Here is a 23,105-nt window from a genome sequence, read left to right as displayed (position 1 = left end):
TGAGAGCTTGGGGTGATGGAGAAGATCCAAGAAGGGGATGGAGAAGATCCAGCTGGTGATGAATTGGATGTGGGGATAGAAAGAAAAGAGAAGGATCAGGATGACGCCCAAATTGCTGGCTCAGTGAAGCCTGGACAATAGCGCTGTTTATGAGACCGCAAAGACTCAAGGTGAGAGGCGGGACGGGTTTATGGGGCCTCCCAGTTCTCTGTGACACATCTTTGTGAGGGGTCCACTCGGTTTCACAAATGGGCGTTGGCAACTCAGAGGACAGGTGTGGGCTAACGAAGATGGTTTTCAAAGCCAAGAGAATGAATGTGAGTGCTAAGAGAGATGAGAGGGAATGGTTCCCTGACTTCTGGTAGGGCCCAGCCAGACAGGTGCTTAGTCACTGCTGCCTTCTTCGCTCTCTTGCATTTGCCTGTATTTCCACTTCCATTCACAGGGGGGCAAAGACAAACACAGGCTACAGACAGGGTCAGGCTTTCCCTGGGGCATGACCTAGGGCAGACTTGACCTCTGGGAGCTTGACTTGTGCCTTTTGTAAAATGGAAGACTTAAGGTTATCTATCTCTTAAGGAAGGTAAACTATGGTACACGCATTGAAAGTATTTAACTCGCATTGAAAGTATTTAACAGTGGTTGGCACCTGGTTTGTACCTACTTCATGTTAGCTACATGTCCTAGTTAGTGGCAGTACTATTGTTGTAGTTCATGACAGCTACATCCTAGTTAGTGTTACTGTTAGCTATACGTCCTGGCTAGTGGCAGTGTTAACTATCGTTGTAGTTCGTGTTAGCTATACGTCCTGGCTAGTGGCAGTGTTAACTATCGTTGTAGTTCATGTTAGCTACACGTCCTGGCTAGTGGCAGTGTTAACTATCGTTGTAGTTCATGTTAGTTATTTGTCCTGGCTAGTGGCAGTGTTAACTATTGTTGTAGTTCATGTTACCTACATGTCCTAGTTAGTAGCAGTGTTAACTATTGTTGCAGTTCATGTTAGCTATACGTCCTGGCTAGTGGCAGTGTTAACTATCGTTGTAGTTCATGTTAGCTATACGTCCTGGCTAGTGGCAGTGTTAACTATTGTTGTAGTTCATGTTAGCTACACATCCTGGTTAGTGGCAGTGTTAACTATCGTTGTAGTTCATGTTAGCTATTCGTCCTGGCTAGTGGCAGTGTTAACTATCGTTGTAGTTCATGTTAGCTATACGTCCTGGCTAGTGGCAGTGTTAACTATTGTTGTAGTTCATGTTAGCTACACATCCTGGTTAGTGGCAGTGTTAACTATCGTTGTAGTTCATGTTAGCTATTCGTCCTGGCTAGTGGCAGTGTTAACTATCGTTGTAGTTCATGTTAGCTATACGTCCTGGCTAGTGGCAGTGTTAACTATTGTTGTAGTTCATGTTAGCTATACGTCGTGGCTAGTGGCAGTGTTAACTATTGTTGTAGTTCATGTTAGCTACATGTCCTGGCTAGTGGCAGTGTTAACTATTGTTGCAGTTCATGTTAGCTATTTGTCCTGGCTAGTGGCAGTGTTAACTATCGTTGTAGTTCATGTTAGCTATACGTCCTGGCTAGTGGCAGTGTTAACTATCGTTGTAGTTCATGTTAGCTATACGTCCTGGCTAGTGGCAGTGTTAACTATCGTTGTAGTTCATGTTAGCTACATGTCCTGGTTAGTGGCAGTGTTAACTATTGTTGTAGTTCATGTTAGCCATACGTCGTGGCTAGTGTCAGTGTTAACTATTGTTTTAGTTCATGTTAGCTATAGGTCCTAGTTAGTGGCAGTGTTAATTATTGCTGTTGCTATCAGTGTCTCATCAGTGTTACTCATAACTTTCTTGTGCACTCAAAGTGTTGGAACACATGCAAAAAAGATACTACCAAGAAACCCATGGATACGTTTGTTAATAGCTGAGGAGGTAATAACGTCCCTCAGGAAAGGAAGGCAAATTTTGTCTTCCCTAAGACAGAGGAAGTTGCAGGGATGTGTGGGGAAACCTGAAAGGAAAATGCATTTTTGACTTACATTCTTTTTGCTACTTAAATGAGCTCATGTCCTCTGACTTCTAACCTTCCCTGTCTTTGTACCACTCTGACATAAAGTGTACCTGTGCCCCAGCCTGACAGGGAGCCCAGCCCCGCTTCCCTGCCCCCCTTCCCTACTCTCACTCTGGCACTGGTGGCCCCTTCTATTTCACTGGGCACACCACCCCCTTTTTCTGCACCGGACTTCATACTCACTCTTCCCTCCTCCTGTCACCTCTTCTCTTTACCTTTTCTTGTCCCTCAGGACTCAGCTCAGATGTCACTCCTGAGGGACTCCCTTCCTTCCCCCTGATGGAAATGAGGTTTCTGTTCATCTCTTTCACAGCACTTCATCCAACTCTGACCACCTGTTGTATATTTGGTAGAATGCATTTATGGTCTCTTTTCTCCTGTCGCAGCAGAGGGCCTGGCCCATAGAAGGTATTCCATAAATGTTTGTTGACTGGCTGGAAGAGCAAATCCCCACTCCCACTCCCTACTCCCCAGTGGCACAGGCAAGGGGAATCCCTAAGGGGGTATTCGCAGGCTGAGCAGGTGTCTTGAAAGGCGTGCACTGGAATCTCTCAGAGAAATCTGATGACTCACTTGAGAAGGAGGCCCAGGTGTGTGTCTGGAGAGATAGGAAGAGTTTCAGAGAGACTCAGAAGAGGCTCTGAGAGATATTGGATGAGGAAACAGAGCTGTTTAATGTATGGCATGGGATGTAACACCCTCCTGAATGCTCTACAAAACTTTCAGAAAATCTATATTTATAGACCAGCACTTTCGGAGTTAGATTTTTTCCCTCCAAACGCAGCAAGGCACTGAGCCTGTGCTCAAGGTGGGTGCGGGGCAGACAGGTGTGGCTCCACAAGGAGGCCTGGCTTCAGGTAGCCCGAGTGGTGTAGTCCTGTGGGTGACAGCAGTGTTTGTTTTGCTTACAGGCAACAGACAGTGGTGTCCCTCCCCTGTCGTCTTCCACGTCTGTCCAAGTCCGCATCACAGAACAGAGCCACTACCCACCCACGGCCCTCCCACTGGAGATCTTCATCACTGTCGGGGAGGAGGAGTTCCCGGGTGGCATGGTGGGTAAGATCCATGCCACAGACCGAGACCCTCAGGACACGCTGACCTACAGCCTGGCGGGAGAGGAGACCCTGGGCAGGCGCTTCTCAGTGGGTGCACCCGATGGCAAGATTATCGCCGCCCAGGGGCTGCCTCATGGCCGCTACGCATTCAATGTCACAGTCAGTGATGGGACCTTCAGCACCACTGCCGGGGTTCACGTCCACCTGTGGCACATGGGGCGGGAGGCCCTGCAGCAGGCCATGTGGATAGGCTTCCATCAGCTCACCCCCGAGGAACTGGTGAGCGACCACTGGCGGAACCTGCAGAGGTTCCTCAGCAACAAGCTGGACATCAAACGGACCAACATCCACTTGGCCAGCCTTCAGCCTGCAGAGGCTGTGGCTGGCGTGGATGTGCTTCTGGTCTTTGAGAGGCACTCTGGAACTTCCTACAAGCTCCAAGAGCTGGCATCCATCATCACTCGCTCAGCCAAAGAGATGGAGCATGCGGTGGGGGTTCAGATGCGGACAGGCATGCCTGTGGTGCCCTGCCAGGGGCCAAGCTGCCAGGGTCAAATCTGCCAGGATACAGTGCACCTAGACCCCAAAGTTGGGTCCACATATAGCACTGCCAGGCTCAGCATCCTAACTCCGCGGCACCACCTGCAGAGGAACTGCTCCTGCAGTGGTGAGACATGGGTCTTTCCTGGGGACAGCCAGCATTGTTGGGCTCAGCATGCCTACCTCTTAGCATGAAGATTCCACAGAGACTCTGTGAGAGAGTTCAGGAAGGTATCATAAGGCCACCGACCACCATAAGATAGGTAGTGGCCTCTGGAAATCTAGTTATGGAATAATACCTGATTCCTGGCCACTTCCTGGAATCTTAAAAATAACAGTAAGAATACAATAGGCAGTTTAATATCATGGCTAAAAGGACAGACTGTGGCTTCAGACTTCCTAGGTTCCAATCCCAACTCTACCATTTACTAGCCAGTTGACTTTAGGAAAATCACTTAACCCTTGTGCCTTTGGGCTGGGCTGGTATTAATGAGTATTACTCATCAAGTGCTTGCTTAGAACAGTGCCTGACATACAGAATGTGCTCAATGAATGTGAATTACTAGTAATACTAATATTATTATAATAGCCCAGTGGTCATAAGTTTGAAGCTTAGACTCAGACACCTCAGGTTCAAACCCTAGCTCTAGGCCCGGCGCTGCAGCTCAATCCTGTAATTGTAGCACTCTGGGAGGCTAAGGCAGGTGGATTGCCTGAGCTCACAGGTTAAGATCAGCCCGAGCCAGACAGAGACCTCATCGCTAAAAATAGCCAGGCATTGTGGCAAGTGCCTGTAGTCCCAGCTACTTGGGAGGCTGAGGCAAGAGAATCACTTGAGCCCAAGAGTCTGAGGTTGCTGTGAGCTGTGATGCCAGGATACACTATGGGGAGCAACAAAGTGAAAATTTGTCTCAAAAAAAAAAAAAACAAAAAACCCCAAACCCTAGCTCTGTCATCTACTAGCTGTGTAACCTTGGGTGTGTTGTTAAAATCCTCTGAACTTCAGATGCTCATCTATAAAATAGTAAAAATAATCAGATCAGGCCCCTAGAGTTGTTTGGAAAATAAGTTAGATAACAGACACAAAGGCAGTCCACCCACCGCTGGCTTGCAATAAGCCCCAGATCGATGGCAACTGTTGTGCTCATGGTAGCAGTTGTTGCTATAACGAGCCTGCCAGGTGCCAGGCTGTGTGTATGTCACCTAAACTCATCAGCACCCCAGCCCTATGAAGCAGGATAGTTCATCCTATCTACAGCTGAAACTGAGGTACTGGCATTGTATTGAGACCGGACACTCTCCAACGAGGGCCTGGTTATTCAAATACCTATGTGTCCTACTTAAAGCCTGAACTCTACTAAGCTCTTCAGGCCCTCGGCTTTCTGATAAGACTCACCCAGTGCCCCTGGCATTAAGACCAATGCAGGGGAGCAGCTCAGGAGCACTGGCGAAAGGACAGGGGCACAGCCTTCACTCACCACCACCCCTGCCTGGCCTGGCCTGCTCTTTATGGGTCCACCTAACTGGCATTCAAGAAATTCTTTCTTGGAACATCAAGGACTTTCTCTAGGGGCCACTGGATTTAGGTTGGGTGGGCTACTTTCCAAGGGGGAGGGGATCCCCTTCTCTGGGTTTCTAGATGCAGGACCTGCTGCAGGAAAAGCTGTGATGATTGACACGTCTCTCTTGGCCACCCAGTGTCAGATAGCAGAGTCTTTAAAATTTACGAATATGCAAAGTCACATAAGGAGTGTGTTTTTAAAGATACCTGCTCCTGGCTGTCACCTCCAGAGCTTTTTATTTATAAGGTCTTGGGTGAGTTGTGGAATTAGCATTTACTTCGGAAGCAGCTAGCCCAAGGGCTGCCTTTGAGAAATACTAGATAAGCTCACTATCACCAGAATCAGCTTGAGGAGGGATTTTTTGCTTTTTTGTTTTTTAATAGTTTAGTAAAAAGTGATATTAATGGAATCAATCCATGTATCATGAACTGTTTACCTCAATGAATTTTTTTTTTTTTGAGACAGAGTCTTACTATGTCAGAGTGCTGTGGCGTCACAGCTCATAGCAACCTCAAACTCTTGGGCTTAAGCAATTCTCTTGCCTCAGCCTCCCAAGTAGCTGGGACTACAGGTGCCCACCACAACGCCCAGATATTTTTCATTGCAGTTGTCATTATTGTTTAGCAGGCCCAGGCTGGATTTGAACCTGCCAGCCTCGGTGCATGTGGCTGGCGCCATAACCACTGTGCTGCAGGTGCTGAGCCTACTTCAATTTTTACAAACCAAATGTACCTGTGCAACCAGCAGCACCCAGATAAAAGATTAGATTATGACCAACACCTCAGAAGCCTCCCTTGGGTCACCAGAAGGGAGTTTATACGCCCAACACAGGAAGATTTTTTAAATGCGAATTTCCGAGTGCCACCCAGAACTACTGAATGGAACTCTCTGAGAGGACAGCCTGTGATTCTGGACTTTCAAAGACTCTGCAGCTGATTTGGAATTTCTGATCTAGATCATCTTCAAAATCCCTTTTGCTAATGACCAACTACAATAGAATTGCCAGCATCAAAGGATTTTAGACTTCTGATGTGATAGAATCTTTGGATCTTGTAATTTCTGGTTCCTTTTCCTCCTTTAGCCTTTGTTCTCTCTCAGCAACACTTCCCGTTCCCTAGGTATCCAGGGCCTGGGCCTCTCATCCCTTCCTGGGACAACTGATTAGCTTATTCACACTGGGGTTTTAGGAATTTAATAGCTGAACTCTTCTGGGGAGAGAAGATTTTAAAAATCTGGAGAGGACAGTACTTAATATAACACAGCATTTGGCAAGGCAGTCCTGCAGAACGTTCTTTCCACAAGTGTCCCATACTCAAATAAGCTTGAGAAACTACAGTTTAGGAGAAGTCTTAGACTCCATGCTATACACCTGTGCATTAGCACTTGCTAAGGGGCAGGGGATGACGGATACAGGTCTTCATAGACGTTTTGGCCACATGAATTATCACTGCTTCCCTCTCCTTATCACAGGATGGCTCTTGACCTCTCAGCAGCATCTCATTGGGAACTGTTTACCCAAATGATCCCAATCCTGCTGATACAAGGTGATTTACTAAGGCAGACCCCTTCAGGTCCTAAAATCACACATGTATTCAAAATCCCCTCCAATTCTACTTCCTTCTTCTCCAACTGATGACAGAAATAATATGGGAAAATGTAGGATAAAATTTTTGATTTCCATATACTTAATTAATTATATTTCTAGATTGAGTTTTTTGCTTTTTTAATGGTTTAAACTCATAGTCCCTGACCCGAGGGACCTAACACAGGGGTCTTTGTGGCCAAAGGCAGGCATGCAAGGTGATGGCTCCTGTCTAGCTGTGTGACCTTGGAAACCCCCCCCCACCACCACACAGAAACAGCCTTAATTTCTTCATGTATAAAATGAGAGCAATGGCTCTGTTTGCCACCCAGTGGCTAAATGAAGACAGTCCGAGGGCTCTGTGAGGACTACTCTATGTGGCAGTGACACCACTGATTGCTTTTGCAGGTACTGCGGCCAGGCTCAGTGGTCAGAGCTATGTGCGCTATAGGCCACCAGAGGATCGAAACTGGCACATCCGTTTCTATCTGAAAACACTCCAGCCAGAGGCCATTCTCCTGTTCACCAATGAGACAGCATCAATTTCCCTGAAGGTAGGACAATGCCAGCCAGAGAGATTTCTTGTGGGTGTCCCAGGCTGGGCCAGTAAGGGACAGGTATGAGGATGATCAAGAAGCCCTTTCTGGGCGGCGCCTGTGGCTCAGTGAGTAGGGCGCCGGCCCCATATGCCGAGGGTGGCGGGTTCAAACCCAGCCCCGGCCAAACTGCAACAAAAAAATAGCCGGGTGTTGTGGCGGGCGCCTGTAGTCCCAGCTGCTCGGGAGGCTGAGGCAAGAGAATCGCGGAAGCCCAGGAATTAGAGGTTGCTGTGAGCCGTGTGATGCCACGGCACTCTACCCGAGGGTGGTACAGTGAGACTCTGTCTCTACAAAAAAAAAAAAAAAAAAAAAAAAGAAGCCCTTTCTGCCAAAGAAATCCCTGCTTGGTTTTCAGGGATGCTGGGTGCGACTATTAGGCCAGGACACAGGACTATCCAGTCCTGGATGACCACAGCCATTCCACCTTCCCAGCCTATCCAAGGACATCCACAGGCAGGACAGTTTGCTCTGTGGGGTGAGATAGATGAGTGCTAGCCCAGGTGCTTTTATTACTTTTGCTGAGTAGTCAGCCAGTGTTTCCCAAGGGGTAGAGGGACTGGCTACCACTGGGGGTGCACAAGATGACAGACCCAGCATGAAGTCACATGCAATCATGTGGAAGAAAAATTGATTTCCTTTCTAACGGTCTTTCAGTCCTTGATTACGTCATGTGGGAAGTCTCAGTCAGCCTGCCTGATTTTAACGCTTCTACCGCATGGGCCAATCTCCTACTTTAATAAAGAGAAAGCTAACTTTGGCTGCTAGATTTTAATTCATTCAGTGCAGAATTACTGAGGATCTCCTATGTGACAGGGTGTTTGGTCTCATCAGTGAATAAGACAGAATCTCTCTTATAGCTCTCATTCTATAGGGAAGAGACGGACAATAAACATACCTACAATATATCAGAAAATTTATATCAGGGTTTATTTGAATTTGATAAGTCCTATGGGCAAAAAGGAAGAAAATTAAAAGGAATCAGGGGAGGGGAGTTGCAATTTTAAATAAGGTGGTCAGAGAAGGTTTCATTGACGTGATAATTAAGCAAGAATTTGAAGAGGGTGCAGGAGCTAGTTATGTGGACATTTGAGGGTAGCGAAATTCTAGGGTAATAGCAATGCAAAAGCTCTTTGGCAAGAGAATGCTTAGCGTGTGTAAGCAACAGCGTGGAGTTCTGCTGACTCCAGTGACATGAGCAAGGGGAACAGTAGTAGCTGGAGTTGAAATCAGAGATGTAATGTGATGGGGGCATATCTATGAATTCTTACTGGACGTTATAAGGACTCTGGCTTTTATTTGAGCAAAATGGAAACATTAGAAGGTTTTGATCAGATAATTGCAATGATCTGACATGTTCTAAGATCATGGCTCTGTGTTGATAATGGACTGTAGAGAATAAGAATGGAAGTAGAGAGACTCAGTCTCCTCTCAGGAGGCTACTCTAATACCAAGAGTGAGGCAGGATGGTGGTTTAGATGAGGGTAATGACAGTGGAACTGGGAAGGTGTCAGATTCTGAAAAGAGTTTGAGTTTAAAGTGACAGGATTTCCCAATGAAATGAACAATGGGTAGGTGGGAGGAATGAGATTTTGGCCTGAACAATTAGAAGGATGGAGCTGCCACTAACAGACCTAGGGAAGGACATGGGTGGATGTAAGGTTTGGGGAGGGGAGGTCAGGATTGCAGTTTTGGAAGTGTAAGTTTGCAGTGCCTATTAGACTGCCAAATAAGAGCAGGATAATTTGTTTGGCAGAGACTAACTGGCTAGAGATAGCAATCTGGGGTCTCCACATGTATATATAATTGAAAGCCATGACACTGGGCGAACTCACTGACTGTAAATCAAAAAAGGAGTAGACCAAAGATTAATCCTGAGACCCTCCACCATTAAGAGATCTTGGCGAAGAGGAGGCTTCAATAAAGAGACAGAGCAGGAGCAACATGATGTTGGAGGAAAACCAAGAGAGTAGTGTATCCAGAAAGCCAAATGAACAACATGTATCAAAAAGGAAGGTGTGTTCACTGGTGATCTGCTTCTGACAGGCCAAGCAAGATGGAGAGTGATATTATCATTGGAGTTGGCAAGGTCCGATCTGATGGCTTCAGTGGAGAGCAAGTTCATCAGCTGAAAGTGAGAATGCAAGAGAGGCAGCATGGGTCTGAGGTGGGAGAGGTCATGAAAACAGTCACCTAGGAGAATGAATGGATTGAGGAAGGTAGTGTGATTGCTGCGCAGCATTAAGGGCCCATTTGAGATGCATGGTCATGAGATTAAAGAGAGACTAGAAGCCAAGGTTGTGTGCTTTCCTACAACCATGTTCACCGCCATGTCTATATAAAGGGAAAAGAGTCAGATTTTATCATAGTCGTGGGGTTGTCAAGCGAGTTCTATGAAGTAAGAGAGAGGTAGGAAGATAAGAATGCATGAAAGAAGTGGTTAAGCTGACGGACTCTGGAATATAAGCTGTGGTAAGGAGAGAAGCGAGGAAGGTGAGAGGCAATGAAGATAGTGAGATCAATAGATCCGTGGTCCCAAACAGACAAAAGGAATGCAGCCGTTGCAATGTTTTGTTTAAGTTGCATTTATTTTTGTTATTCTCTTTTCTTAATGGCAAGTGATATTAGTTTTCTGTTTACACAATAGTATTTGCTTTTTAAGTAAATAAGGGCATAGGTAGTGTTCAACCAGGACAAAAATCTGAAGGGTGGTGTACGAATGGTCAATTTCTAGGAAACACTGAGTTAGACCTCCGAATGTCCCCAGAAAAAACTGTACCCACCCCAAAGTGAGCAGAAAAGCATTTGGCCACAGGCAGTCCTAGTTCTTGGGAGTGAAGTAAACTAAAATGCTTTAACCCAATAGTTCTCGGACATTTGATGTCAAGACTTTCTACACTTTTAAAAATTACTGAGGATCCCAGGGAGTTTTATTGATGTGCTTCATATATATTGACATTTTCAGAATGAGAACTTAAAACCAAAAAATGTAAATGTATGTATTAACTCACTAAAAAAATAATTAACCTATGATTTTTCATATAAATACCATATTTTTATTTATTTATTTTTAATTTTTTAAGGTTTTTTTTTTTTAAACAGAGTCTCACTATGTCACCCTCGGTAGAGTGTTGTGGTGTCACAGCTCACAGCAACCTCAAACTCTTGGGCTTAAGCGATTCTCTTGCCTCAGCCTCCCAAGTAACTGGGACTACAGGCCCCAGCACAATGCCCGGCTATTTTTTTATTCTTGTTGTCATTGTTGTTTAGCAGGCCCGGGCCAGGTTCAAACCCACCAGCCCTGATGCATGTGGCTGGCACCCTAACTACTTAGCAACAGGCACTGAGCCTAAATACCATACTTTTATGAAAAATAATTGTATTTTCCAAAATAAAAAAGAAGAGAAGCATTGTTTTGCATTTTGGCAAGCCGCTCTTATATCTGGCTTAACAGAACTTAGCTAGCTTCCCATATCTACTTCTGAATTCATCTGTTGTGATAGCATGTGTCTGCAAAACTTCACTGGATGTTTGTGAGATAACAAGGGTAAAAAGGCAAATAAAGTCTTAAGATTATTATGAAATAGTTTTTTTCTGATGGATCCCCTGAAAAAGTCTTGGAGACACACTTTGAGAACTGCTGGCCTGTTGAATAAGAAAGTGGAAATAAGAGGCAGGTTTTTTGAATCCCTGAAGGCCAGTCTTCACAAGTGTGAACAAGCCTGTGAAGAAGAATTTAAAATACAGGGTCTTGGCCAGCAAGGCATTTCTGAGCCTCAGTTTCTTCATTTGGGAAATGGAGATGTCATCCATACCCAGACCATCCCATGGAGTACAGTGAGAACCAAATGAGACCACAGACAGAAGAGGACTTGGAGGGCTTTTATGTTCTAAAAATGCAATGTCTAAAACAGCCTTGAAAATCATCAAACACTACTCCTCTTACACATCAAACAACATTCTTTGAACTAGCAGCCTGTCTGCAGTTTTATAGGGACGTCAAGGCTTTGATGATGATGGCTATTTGGGTTTTCTTTGCAGCTCGTCAATGGGGTGCCTCAGCTGGAATACCACTGTTCAGGAGGTTACTATGGAAACCTCTCCTCCCAGCGCCACGTGAATGACCAAAAGTGGCACTCCATCCTGGTGGAGCAGATGGACACCTCCATTCGCCTGCTGGTTGACAGTGTGGGCGATGCTTCTCTTGCTGTCCCAGAGAACTGCCAGAGCCCGAGGTCTGAAAGACACCTCTTGCTGGGCGGCCTCATCCTCTTGCCCTCTTCCTCAAATGTATCCCAGGGCTTTGATGGCTGCCTGGATGCTGTATTGGTCAATGGAGAGGCACTGGAGCTGCTGGCCCATGGCAAGACAGTGGCAGGCTCGCTGGAGACGCAGGCCCTGACCCAGTGCTGCCTCCACAGTGATGACTGCAGCCAGAACCCGTGCCTCAATGGTGGGATGTGCTCGCAGACCCCTGGGGCAGGTAAGGGCTGGGGTGTGGTGAGTGGGGTAGCCCTAAGGTCTATCTCAGAAGGCTCTTCCGAGGACCCTGACATATTGACCTAATAATCGTATGTCACTGTAGAGCATACAAAGCAAGTTATTTCACCACAGCCCCATGAAGGAGGGAAGGAGAGAGAGTCCCGTGTACAGCTCAGGAAACTGCAGCGCCAAGGGATACCAAGAGAGGGAAAGGAACATGCCCCAGGCCATTTGGCTCTTAAGTGGGAGAAGCTAGGGAGGAGGTCTCAGTGGAGAACTCCTGCCTCTCAATTCACTTCTCCCTCTCTTCTTCTCACTGTCCTGTGAGTAGCAGGTTGGGATCTGCTAGGTCTCCACTAGGGGAAGCCAGGAGTCTTTCATCTCCCTCAACAAAAACTGCCTTTTTTCCTGCTTTTAGGGGATAAAGGTGGACATGAGTGGTGACATTAGGTACAGAGGATTGAGTTTATCACATACCTTAGTGTTATCACTAGTCCATGCCAAGTCTCTTTCTCATCCCCCACCCTTTTTTTTGCTTGGGAATTTATTTTAATATAAATAGGAGATCACATATTTTTCCAACAGTTTTTATTTAACTGTTTTTTTATAATTAGTATTTTGTTGTTGTTTCGGATTCATTGAGGGTACAAAGCATTAGCTTACACTGATTGCATTTGTTAGATAAAGTCCTTCTTATAATTGTTTTCCACCCCCCAAGAGCTGTGCCATACACCATGACCCCCCCATCTCCCTCCCTTCTCCCCTCTCCCCCCTACACCCCCCTTTTATTAGCTCAATTCATATTAGAATTGAGTACCTTGGATTCTTGCTTCTCCATTCTTGTGATGCTTTACTCAGAAGAATGTGTTCCACCTCCCTTCAGTTTAATACAAAATATGTGAAGTCTCCATCTTTTTTAGTGGCTGAAAAGTATTCCATGGTATATATATATATATACCACAACATGTTACTCCATTCCTGGTTTGGTGGGCATAGGTTGTTTTCACATTTTGGCAATTGTAAATTGAACTGTGATAAACAGGCTACTGTAAATGTCCTCATGATAAAAGAAATTTTTTTTTCTTCTGTGTAGATGCCTAGTAATGGGATTGCAGGATCAAATGGGAGGTCTAATTTAAGTTCTTTGAGGATTTTTGATTGGCTCATCATTCTATCATTGGTACCTGCCCCAATATCCAAGGACTCCATCACTTCTCTCCATCCCAGCTGCTGTTCCTCTGACCCAAGCTCCCATCATTTCTCAGCTTTTCTCTAGCACCAGCCACCTCCCTGTTTTCCAGCTTCTCTCGCTGCATTCCACCTTCCAGCAGGAGCCAGAGTGATCTTTATGCACTTCGGATCAGGCATGCTATTCTTCTGGGGAGAAATAGTCAGTGGTGCTGCACCCCTCCCCTTCAGGACAGGATGGACTCCAGATCCCCACACACGGCTTCTCTGCACTCCCCTTTTCCTTACGAGGCCGGCCCACCTGGGGTTTTTATCCCCTGGAACATGCCACATCCTCTCTCAAGCCTCTGCACACTCTCCCCCTCACCTGAAACACTTTCCTCTTTGCCTTCAGTCCCCTCCCTGCCTAATTTCTACTCATCCTTCAGGTCTCAAATAGAATATCTCCCCACTCCCAAGAATAAGCTAGCCTCCCACTCCCAACATTTCCCTCTAATGAAACTGATTTTATCATGACTGAGATGATATTATAGATAACTGTGTGGGTTTGAATCCCAGTTTTGCTATTAACTAGCTTAGTGACCTCAAGCAAATGTCATTGGTTTTCTCTGCCTTTTTTCCTCATCTGTTTGCCCTTGTGCCCATCCTTGTTCTCAGGGTGGCTGTGAGGATCAAATGAACCGATACATGAAGATTCTTAGAACAGTGACTAGCACTAAACAAGTGTTTATTATTATTATTAGTCTGTTCATTCCTGTTCTCTACCTCTGTGGTCCCCAAGCCCTGGGCAGCAGACTGGTACTGGTCTGTGGCCTGTTAGGAACCCTGCTGCACAGCAGGATGTGAGCAGTGGGCAAGCAAGAGCAGCTTCATCTGTATTTTTAGACACTCCCCAATTACTCACATCACCGCCTGAGCTCTGCCTCCTGTCATATCAGTGCGGCTTTAGATTCTCATGGAAGCACAACCCTACTGCAGACCACTCATGCAAGGGATCTAGGTCGTGTGCTCCTTATGAGAATCCAGTGCTTGATGATCTGAGGTGGAGCTGAGGACGTAAGCAGCAAACTTTGGAAGTCCCTGTCTCCCATCATCCCCAGATGGGACTGTCCAGCTGTAGGAAAACAAGCTCAGGGCTCCCACTGATTCTGCATTATGGTGAGTTGTATAATTATTTCATCATATATTGTAATGCAATAATAGATAGAAATAAAGTGCATAGCTTTGTGCAGTGGCAGTATCATAGCCAATGAGGTTTATCCTCATTGGTGCGATTATTGCTAATTGAAATAAAGTGCACAATAAATGTAATGTGCTTGAATCATCCCCAAACCTCTCCTCACCACCCCCTGGCCTAAGGAAAAATTGTCTTCCATGAGACCAGTACCTTATGCTAACAAGTTTAGGGACTGCTGCTTAAGTGACTGTAAGCTTAAGTGAGGGCAGGAGCCGGATGCTCTTGTTCGATGCCCAGCACAGTGTTGAGCACAAAGGAGGCCCTCAAAAAGTCACTGGCGATCGAGCGGCTGTGTGAACACATGGGTCTCACAAGTGTCAGGGCCTCCCCTAACTGCTAGGCCAGTGTGCTCCTCACCTTTCTCCTCTTCTTCCCAGGCTACATCTGCAGGTGCCCCCCACAGTTCTCTGGGAAGCACTGTGAACGAGGAAGGGAAAACTGCACTTCTGCACCCTGCCTGGAAGGTGGAACTTGCATCTCTTCCCCTGAAGGAGCTTCCTGTAACTGCCCTCACCCTTACACGGGAGACAGGTGAGCCCAGGAGAGGCAGCCTGCCAGACCCCTCGCCCTGGGTGGACACTGTTAGGGAGTGAGCTGTGCATTCTGCCCTTGAGAGAGACCAGTGGGAGGCAAGGTGCTGAGTGTTCCAGAGACTGACTTCTAGGCCTTTGGCACAAGTTAAGCTTCTCCCTCCAACCATCTGCACCAGAATGCTTTGGGAGGGGAGAAGTACTTGATAAAAAGAGATTCCCAAGCCCTATTCTGAACCTACTGAATTAGATTCATGAGTTGAGGCTTAGAAATCTGCTATTTTAACCAGCTCCTCTTGGTAGTTCTAATCCTTGCTGCCATCTAAAAATGGGTGAAGTCTTTATTCTCTTGCTTGGGACTGTGACTTGGGGAAAGTGATTCCACTTGGTACAGGCACTGCTGTGTTTAGAGCCCTACTGCAGGCTGTCTGTGCCTTGGGCCCTGGAGGGCTGCAGCAGCTGCTTGTGAAAGAACATCATTCCTAAAATCCTACAGGTAAAGAGACTTTGGCAATTATCTGATTTTATGGCTCCCAACTTTAAAAAAATCATGATGGCGGGCGGTGCCTGTGGCTCAGTGGGTAGGGCGCCGGCCCCATATACCCAGGGTGGAGGGTTTGAACCTGGCCCCGGCCAAACTGTAACAAAAAAATAGCCGGGCATTCTGGTGGGCATCTGTAGTCCCAGCTACTTGGGAGGCTGAGGCAAGAGAATCGCCTAAGCCCAGGAGTTGGAGGTTGCTGCGAGCTGTGACACCATAGCACTCTACTGAGGGCAATAAAGTGAAACTCTGTCTCAAAAAAAAAAAAATCATGATGGAGACTTGTAAAAATTATAGATTCCTGGACCCAAACTAGATCCATTGAAGCAGAATCCCAAGAACGGGCCTGGATTCTATTTTTAACAAGCTGGCTGGGCACCTGTAGCTCAGCGGTTAGGGCGCCAGCCACATACACCAGTGCTGGTGAGTTCAAACCTGCCCAGGCCTGCTAAAAACAACAGTGACAACTACAACAAAAAAATAGCCGGGCATTGTGGTACTCCCAGCTACTCAGGAGGCTGAGGCAAGAGAATCGCTTAAGCCCAGGAGTTTGAGGTTGCTGTGAGCTATGACGCAATGGCACTCTACTGAGGGAGAAATAATGAGACTCTGTCTCAATTAAAAAAAAAAAGCTCCAAAGGGACCCCCTTGCTATCAGCCCATGTATAAAAGCCAATGATACAGTCCACCCACTCATTTGATAAATGGGGAAACTAGGGCTCAGACAGGGAAAAGCCTGGCCCAAGATTCCCCCATGTGTTGATAATCCAACTCCTTTTTCTCAGCAACTGGCATTTCCTGCCCCACTTCCTGCCCTACTTTACAGTAGGAAATGCTGCTATCTATCCGTGCATATTGGTGGCGAAATTTCAAGCATTGGGAGTTGTTTTAGACCCAAGTGGAATTGGGGAACCTTTCCCAATACCCCTCAAAAGTAGATAAAACCGGCCATTTCCTGGGAGCTTTACACCTTGAAAGGCTAAGCCAGAGATACCCTGGGAGGTCATATGGTTTCAGGGGCTTTCTTTGAGCAAGGGTAAGGTAGCTGATGTGACTAGGACCATGTGGGGCTTGTAGTGGAGAGCAGCAGGTAACACGGGTGCCTGGTTACTTTACTGGCAACGGCTGACTTGCATCCAGGACCCTGACATTATTGTTTGGGAACACCTGTGTATACTATGCCTCTGCTGCAGCAGTACGGGAGAAAATCTGACCTCATGGGTGCAGAGGATGCCCAATGCCCAGATCTCCCTGGTGGAAAATAATAGACATGCCCTGAGCCCAGAATCTGATGGTCACAAGTGAGGGCCATACTTTACTTATAGAGAAGATAGAAAGTTCTGATGTTGACAAGTTTGATAATAATTTGTGTGTGTGTGTGTGTGTGTGTGTGTGTGAGAGAGAGGGAGAAATGGGAGAGGGCAGGCTTGAAGGCAGAGGTCTCTAGCCCATAAATGTTTGTAAGAGGGGATAAGGAAAGGGCAGTATGTTGACTTGGCCCATGACTGCATCTCTGTCCCTGCAGGTGTGAAATGGAGGCACGGGGATGCGCAGAAGGGCACTGCCTGGTCACTCCTGATATCACAAGGGGGGACTGGGGACAGCAGGAGCTACTGATCATCATGGTGGCTATAGTGCTCACCATTGTGAGCACCACTGGGCTTCTCTTCTACTGCCGCCGCTGCAAGTCTCACAAGCCTGTGGCCATGGAGGACCCAGACCTCTTGGCCAGAAGCATTGGTGTTGACACACAAGCCATGCCTGCCATCGAACTCAACCCATTGACCACCAGCTCCTGCAACAACTTGAACCAAACAGAGCCCAGCAAGACCTCCGTTCCAAATGAGCTCGTCACATTTGGACCCAACTCTAAGCAACGGCCAGTGGTCTGCAGTGTGCCTCCCAGACTCCCACCTGCTGTGGTCCCTTCCCACTCTAGCAATGAGTCTGTCATCAAGAGAACTTGGTCAGGCGAAGAGCTGGGTCAGTACAGCTAAGGGTCCTTAGCCTTTGGGAGTGATGGGAGGGGATGGTAGGCCTAAACTCTCTATTACCTGGGGCACAAGCATTTGTAGCCACCATCCAGTCTAGTCTCTTGTGATGGGATGTGATAGGATGTGCTCTCTTGTGATGGGATGTGATGGGATGTGCTCAAGGGCATGATGCACTCAAGGCTGGAATGGATGGTAGGTCTCTTGACTCAGAGTTTGTGGTTCATTCTGTTGCACCATGATCCACTCCTCTAAATCGCAAGCCCCTCCGTGAGATTGACGATCATGGCAGGAGCTCATGGACCCTGTTAGGACTAGGTAGAATCCTGGAAAGGAAGGGGGATGTCAGCACATTTATGCTTCTAAGAAGGGAAAGAGGCATAGTGGTCAGGGCTTCTAGTTGCCCAGTCTGGAGGTGTGCAGCAGTTTCGGGCCAGACCTGGCTGGCCTAGCAGAGGACCTTACCCTCCTCTCATCTTTGGCTCAAAAGGAAGTGAATTCCCAAAGCACTTCATGTTTCTGGCATAGTCACCACTAGTTACAAGCAACTTGTTCAAACTCACCTAACTATTCAGTACCAGAGACAGGGCTAGGACCAAGGACTCTGGTCTTCTGATTTCCAAGCGACATCTCATTTTATCACTCTCTGTGATAGGCGCCATTGCACCTGTGAGTCCAAACTGTGTGTTTCCTTCAGTTAAGGAGAAGCCCACCAGAAGGACTTGGGCTGGGGTTGTCATATCCAGCAGTGGGAGTTATCTGCATGGAGCCACCAAGTCTTCCCTGTTTGCTGGCCCCAGGCTCAGTAGCAGAGATGTGAAGAATGTACAGGCATTGAGTTAACCCTCTAGCCTTGAATTTGCCTCTACTGAATTCCATGTATCAACTTAAGTTCCCAGAAACAACACCACAGATGGCCACATACCCACCCATAGGGGCCATCTCCACCATGTATGGAGTTACAAGGCATAAGGCCAGATGGAAGCTTCACCAGGGAGACTCAGTACTCACCCTGTCTTGCTGTTCCCTTTCAGCGTATCCCGACGGAGCTGTGGTCTGGCCCCCTACCTACCCCAGGAAGGACGGCTGGGCATACGCCCAGTCTGCAGTGACCCCAGGCCCTCTGCCGCCCTCGCCTCACCGCCACTCCACCCCAGCATCAGTGCCGGAGCCTGCAGGCCTCTATGGGGGCTTCCCCTTCCCCCTGGAGGTGGAGAACAAGCGAGCGCCTCTCCCACCCCGTTACAGCAACCAGAACCTGGAGGACCTGATGCCTTCACGGCCCCCCAGCCCCCGGGAGCACCTGCTCGCCCCCTGTCTCAATGAGTACACAGCCATCAGCTACTACCACTCGCAATTTCGGCAGGGCGGGGCAGGGCCCTGCCTGGCAGAGGGGGGCTACAAGGGGATGAGGATGCGGCTCAGCCGGGCGGGGCTCTCTTATGCTGACTGTGAAGCAGAGGGGGCTCCTCTCACAGGCCGGGGCCAGCCCCACATGCCCCCCAACTATGAGGGCTCTGACATGGTGGAGAGCGACTACGGGAGCTGTGAGGAGGTCATGTTCTAGCTCCCTTTTCTCAGAGTAGGGTGGGTAGGAGGCCAAGGATTTGGCACCTTCTTCCTCTCTCTTAGGGAGTGAGCTGAGTGTGGCTGGGATAGTGGGAGGGAAGCTCCCAACCCCAGTCCAACCAGCCATCTCATGAAATGTGCTCTTCAGGTCCCCCAGCTAGTTCCTGAGGGTGGAGGGAAGCTGAGGACGGAGCTCCAGAAACCGCACAAGGGTCCCAGGAGAGGGAGATGCTTAGAGCAGTTAACTGGAAAGCCAGGAGCAACTGGCTCCCGGGGTGGGTGAAAGACAGGCCATCTCCTGGTCTCTCAGTCCCCAGCCAGGTAGGGCCTGAACTACCATGCTGGGTCACTCTGCTGGGATGGTTCTTAAACCTGCCCACAACTGCATTTTGGAGGCAGGCAGGTTCATGCCTGACAGGCAACCACTGCATCTGCCACAAAGACGAGCCAGTGAGGGCCAAGCGGTGTCCCCTGGGGCTCAGAGGTGACCAATGGTGAGCAGGCACAATAACCAGCTGTGCGCCCTGCCTCATGTGTACATCCGTCACATCTGTCAACATGCCACGGGATAAGATAAGGGCGACACAGGCTCTGGAAGCATCACTTGGGCTTCATTTCCCAGAGGTCCTACTCCCGCAGCTCAGATTCAGAGCAACTCACTCACCTCTGAAAGTCACATGACTTTCCACCAGCCGGGGCCTGCCAGGATCTGCATAACCCTGAACCTATTTTGCTATAGAATTCAGACCTCATGGGACTGTGGGTTCTTCATCCCAAGTTTCCCAGGCACTTTTGGCCAAAGGCAGGAAGGAAATCATTCTTCATTTAAAAAAATTCTTAGGCACTTTTCAACCTTGCTGTCTGGATGAATGTTCCCAAATGGACTTTTCTTCTCTGGACACGAGGAACTCAGAACTCTCATTCGGGGCAGGATAGAGGCAGAAAGCTGGACAACAGTGTCCAGGTTGAACACACCGCCCTTTCCTGCTCTTCCAGTTCAGATGCCTGCCAGTCAAGTGTTACCTGCAGTGACTCAGCCCTATGCATGGAGGGTCAATGTGGGCATGTGTCTACACATGTGGGCACCCATGTACAGTATGTGTGTACACATGTGTAGTGTGTATGTAGCCAGGAGTGGTGGAGACCAGAAGTCACCCTGGCCTCTGGTGGCCTCACCACTCCCTTCTCCTGGTCCACTGCCTTTTCAATGTATTGTTTTTAGAGATAGAAGTCAAACAGAAGAGCAATGGTGGCTCATCCACAGGGTGTCGCACACAGAGGGAGCTGTGTGGGTGAGGGCCTATTTGTGTGAGTGGCTTGTGGCTTGGTGTGTGACTGTGAGTGCAAGTGACAAGATGCAGTGCAAGTGACAAGATGCATGGTTTCGCTGGTCATTTGAGGTTTTTTTTTTTTTTAAATAAAGTATCTTTTTTACTGTTATTTTCTGTGTCACTTAGCCCATTTGAAGTTGGGTCGGGGGGATGACAGGAGGGTCCATGAGGGTCTTGGGTTCTAAGCCAAGATTCACGGATTTTGGAAGCTGGACAGAATCCTAGAGATCATTAAGCACAGTGATTCCCTGCCTGGCAAAGCTATTCAACTAGATTTCAGAGCTTCGTCCCCCACTTCACTTATGAGAACATCTGGGGCTGAGACCCAGAAAATTATTTGGAAAAAGGCCTTCAACTCTGATACAACTGTCCTTAGTGATTCAAGTCCCTTCATTTAAAGATGAGAAAATTGGGGCTCTGAGTGATGAGTCCTCTAACCAGCAATGTAGCCAGAGATCCAGGACAAGACTTGGGGACTCCTGCCCCCAGCCAGTACCCTGCACCACATCGCTGGGGAGCGGGGGCTTACCCTTGCAGGTTTTGGAAAGCCAGCCATTGCGGGGTCCAGAGTCAGTCTGTGGCTGCTACTCCACCACTTACCTGTGGCCCAGATGAATGTGACTTCACCAGGCAACCATGGTGGCAAAAACCCTTCCGCTGAGTTCCTAATCCAGTTGGGCAGAGGAGGCACATCTGTGGGAGACACCACAGCAGACTATGGCTCTGAGGTTGGGCAGGTTTTTCTGCAAGTCAGTTGCACTGTGGCCTTGAATGTGCATGACTTGTCCTCTTTTTTTTTTTAAGACTTCATTTTTTTAGAGCAGTTTTAGGTTCACAGCAAAATTGAGTGGAAGGTATAGAGATATCCTATATGCCCTCTGCCCCCTTACGTACCACCCCCATTGTCAACATCTCCCACCAGGTGGTATATTTGTTGCCATTGATGAACCTGCACTGACACATCATTATCCCTTGAAGCCTGTACATCACATTAGGGTTCACTCTTGGTGGTGCACATTCTATGTGGTTTAGACAAACGTATAATGACAAGTATCTCTCATTATAGTAGATAGCGCAGTTTCACTGCCCTAAAAACCCATGTGCCCTGTCTATTCATCTCTCCTTCCCCAAACCCTGGCCACCCCTGATCTTTTTACTGTCTCCATAGTTGTGCCTTTTCCAGGATGTAATGTAATTGGAATTACATAGTATGGCCTTGTCAGACAGGCTTCTTTCACTTAGTAATATAAAAGACTCTGCCATGTCTTTTCATGGCTTGAGAGCTCATTTCCTTTTAGCACTGAATAATATTCCATTGTCTGGATGTACCCCAGTATATTTATCCATCCACCAAATGAAGGGCATCTTGGTTGATTCTGATTTTTGACAATTATAAATAAAGCTGCTGTAAATATCCACATGCAGTTTTTGTATGGATGTATGTTTTCAATACCTTTGGGTAAACACCAAGGAGTGAGATGGTTGCATTGTATGGTAGGAGTATGTTTAGTTTTATTTATTTATTTATTTGTCTCACTATGTCACCCTCAGTAGAGTGCCGTAGCATCACAGCTCACAGCAACCTCAAACTCTTGGGCTTAAGAGATTCTCATGCCTCAGCCTTCCAGGTAGATGGGACTACAGGCGCCAGCCACACACCTGGCTGTTGTTGTTGTTGATTAGCAGGCCTGGGCTGGGTTTGAACCCACCAGCCTCGGTGCATGTGGCAGGTGCCCTACCCACTAAGCTACAGGTGCCGAGCCAGTTTTTTTTTTTTTTAGATAATGTCTCACTTTGTCACCCTTGGTAGAGTGCCATGGTGTCATAACTCACAGAAACCTCAAACTCCTGGGCTTAAGTCATTCTCTTGCCTCAGCATCCCAAGTAGTTGGGACTATGGGCACCCACCACAACACCTGGTTATATTTAGAGACAAGGTCTCGCTCTAGCTCAGTCTGGTCTCAAACCTTTGAGCATAAGCAATCCACCTGCCTCGGCCTCCCAAATGCTGGGATTACAGGCATGAGCCACCACACCTAGCCCAAGAGTATGTTTAGTTTTAAAAGAAACTACCAAACAGTCTTGCAAAGTGTCCAAACCATTTTGCATTCCTACCAGCCAGGAATGAGAGTTACTGTTGCTTCACATCCCCACCAGCATTTGGTGCTGTCAGTGGTCTGCATTCTGGCCATTCTAATGGGTGTGTAATAGTTGTTTTAATTTGCATTTCCCTAAAGGCATATGATATAGAGCATCTTCTCATATGCTTTTTTTTTTCTATCTATGTATTTTCTTTAGCAAGGTAACTCTCAGGATGTTTGCCCCATTTTTAAATTTTTTTGAATTTATTATTTTTTTATTGTTAAATCATAGCTGTGTACATTAGTGCAATCAAGGGGTACAATGTGCTGGTTTCATATACAATCTGAAATATTCTCATCAGACTGTTCAACGTAGCCTTCATGGCATTTTCTTAGTTATTGTATGTAGACATTTGTATTCTGCCTTTAGTAAGTTTCACTTGTACCCATTCTAAGACGCACCGTAGCTGTGGCCCCAGCCAATACCCTCCCTCTACCCGAACTTCTCCCCTCCCTTCCCCTTCTTTGGCCCTTTCCCCATATCCTTGTGCTATAGTTGGGTTATAGCCTTCATGTGAAAGCTATAAATTAGCTTGATAGTAGGGCTGAGTACATTGGATACTTTTTCTTCCATTTCTGAGATACTTTGCTAAGAAGAATATGTTCCAGCTCCATCCACGTAAACATGAAAGAGGTAAAGTCTCCATCTTTCTTTAAGGCTGCATAATATTCCATAGTATACATGTACCACAATTT

General features: G+C 47.3%; 1 protein-coding gene across 2 annotated transcripts in view; it reads left to right on the top strand.

The window, feature by feature from the left end:
• Positions 1-21,959, top strand: part of FAT2 (FAT atypical cadherin 2) — a 91,188-nt gene extending 69,229 nt beyond the window's left edge. Inside the window, exons 19-25 of one of the 2 annotated variants that reach the window (XR_008375269.1) lie at positions 2,976-3,786; positions 7,212-7,357; positions 11,441-11,882; positions 14,684-14,837; positions 16,903-17,360; positions 18,403-20,805; positions 21,006-21,959. Coding sequence is in view for 1 of the 2 variants with exons in the window: in XM_053567137.1 (XP_053423112.1) it covers positions 2,976-3,786; positions 7,212-7,357; positions 11,441-11,882; positions 14,684-14,837; positions 16,903-17,360; positions 18,403-18,935 (2,544 nt within the window). In the remaining variant the exon portion in view is untranslated. Of the gene's footprint in view, positions 1-2,975; positions 3,787-7,211; positions 7,358-11,440; positions 11,883-14,683; positions 14,838-16,902; positions 17,361-18,402 lie in introns of both variants that reach the window. The other variant, XM_053567137.1, reaches the window with a different exon arrangement.
• Positions 21,960-23,105: the final 1,146 nt, after the last annotated feature.

Source organism: Nycticebus coucang, chromosome 17 (assembly GCF_027406575.1).
Source record: "Nycticebus coucang isolate mNycCou1 chromosome 17, mNycCou1.pri, whole genome shotgun sequence".
Classification (NCBI taxonomy): domain Eukaryota; kingdom Metazoa; phylum Chordata; class Mammalia; order Primates; family Lorisidae; genus Nycticebus; species Nycticebus coucang.
The sequence above is the reverse complement of the archived record's forward strand: the minus strand, read 5'-3'. Positions and strand labels throughout refer to the sequence as shown.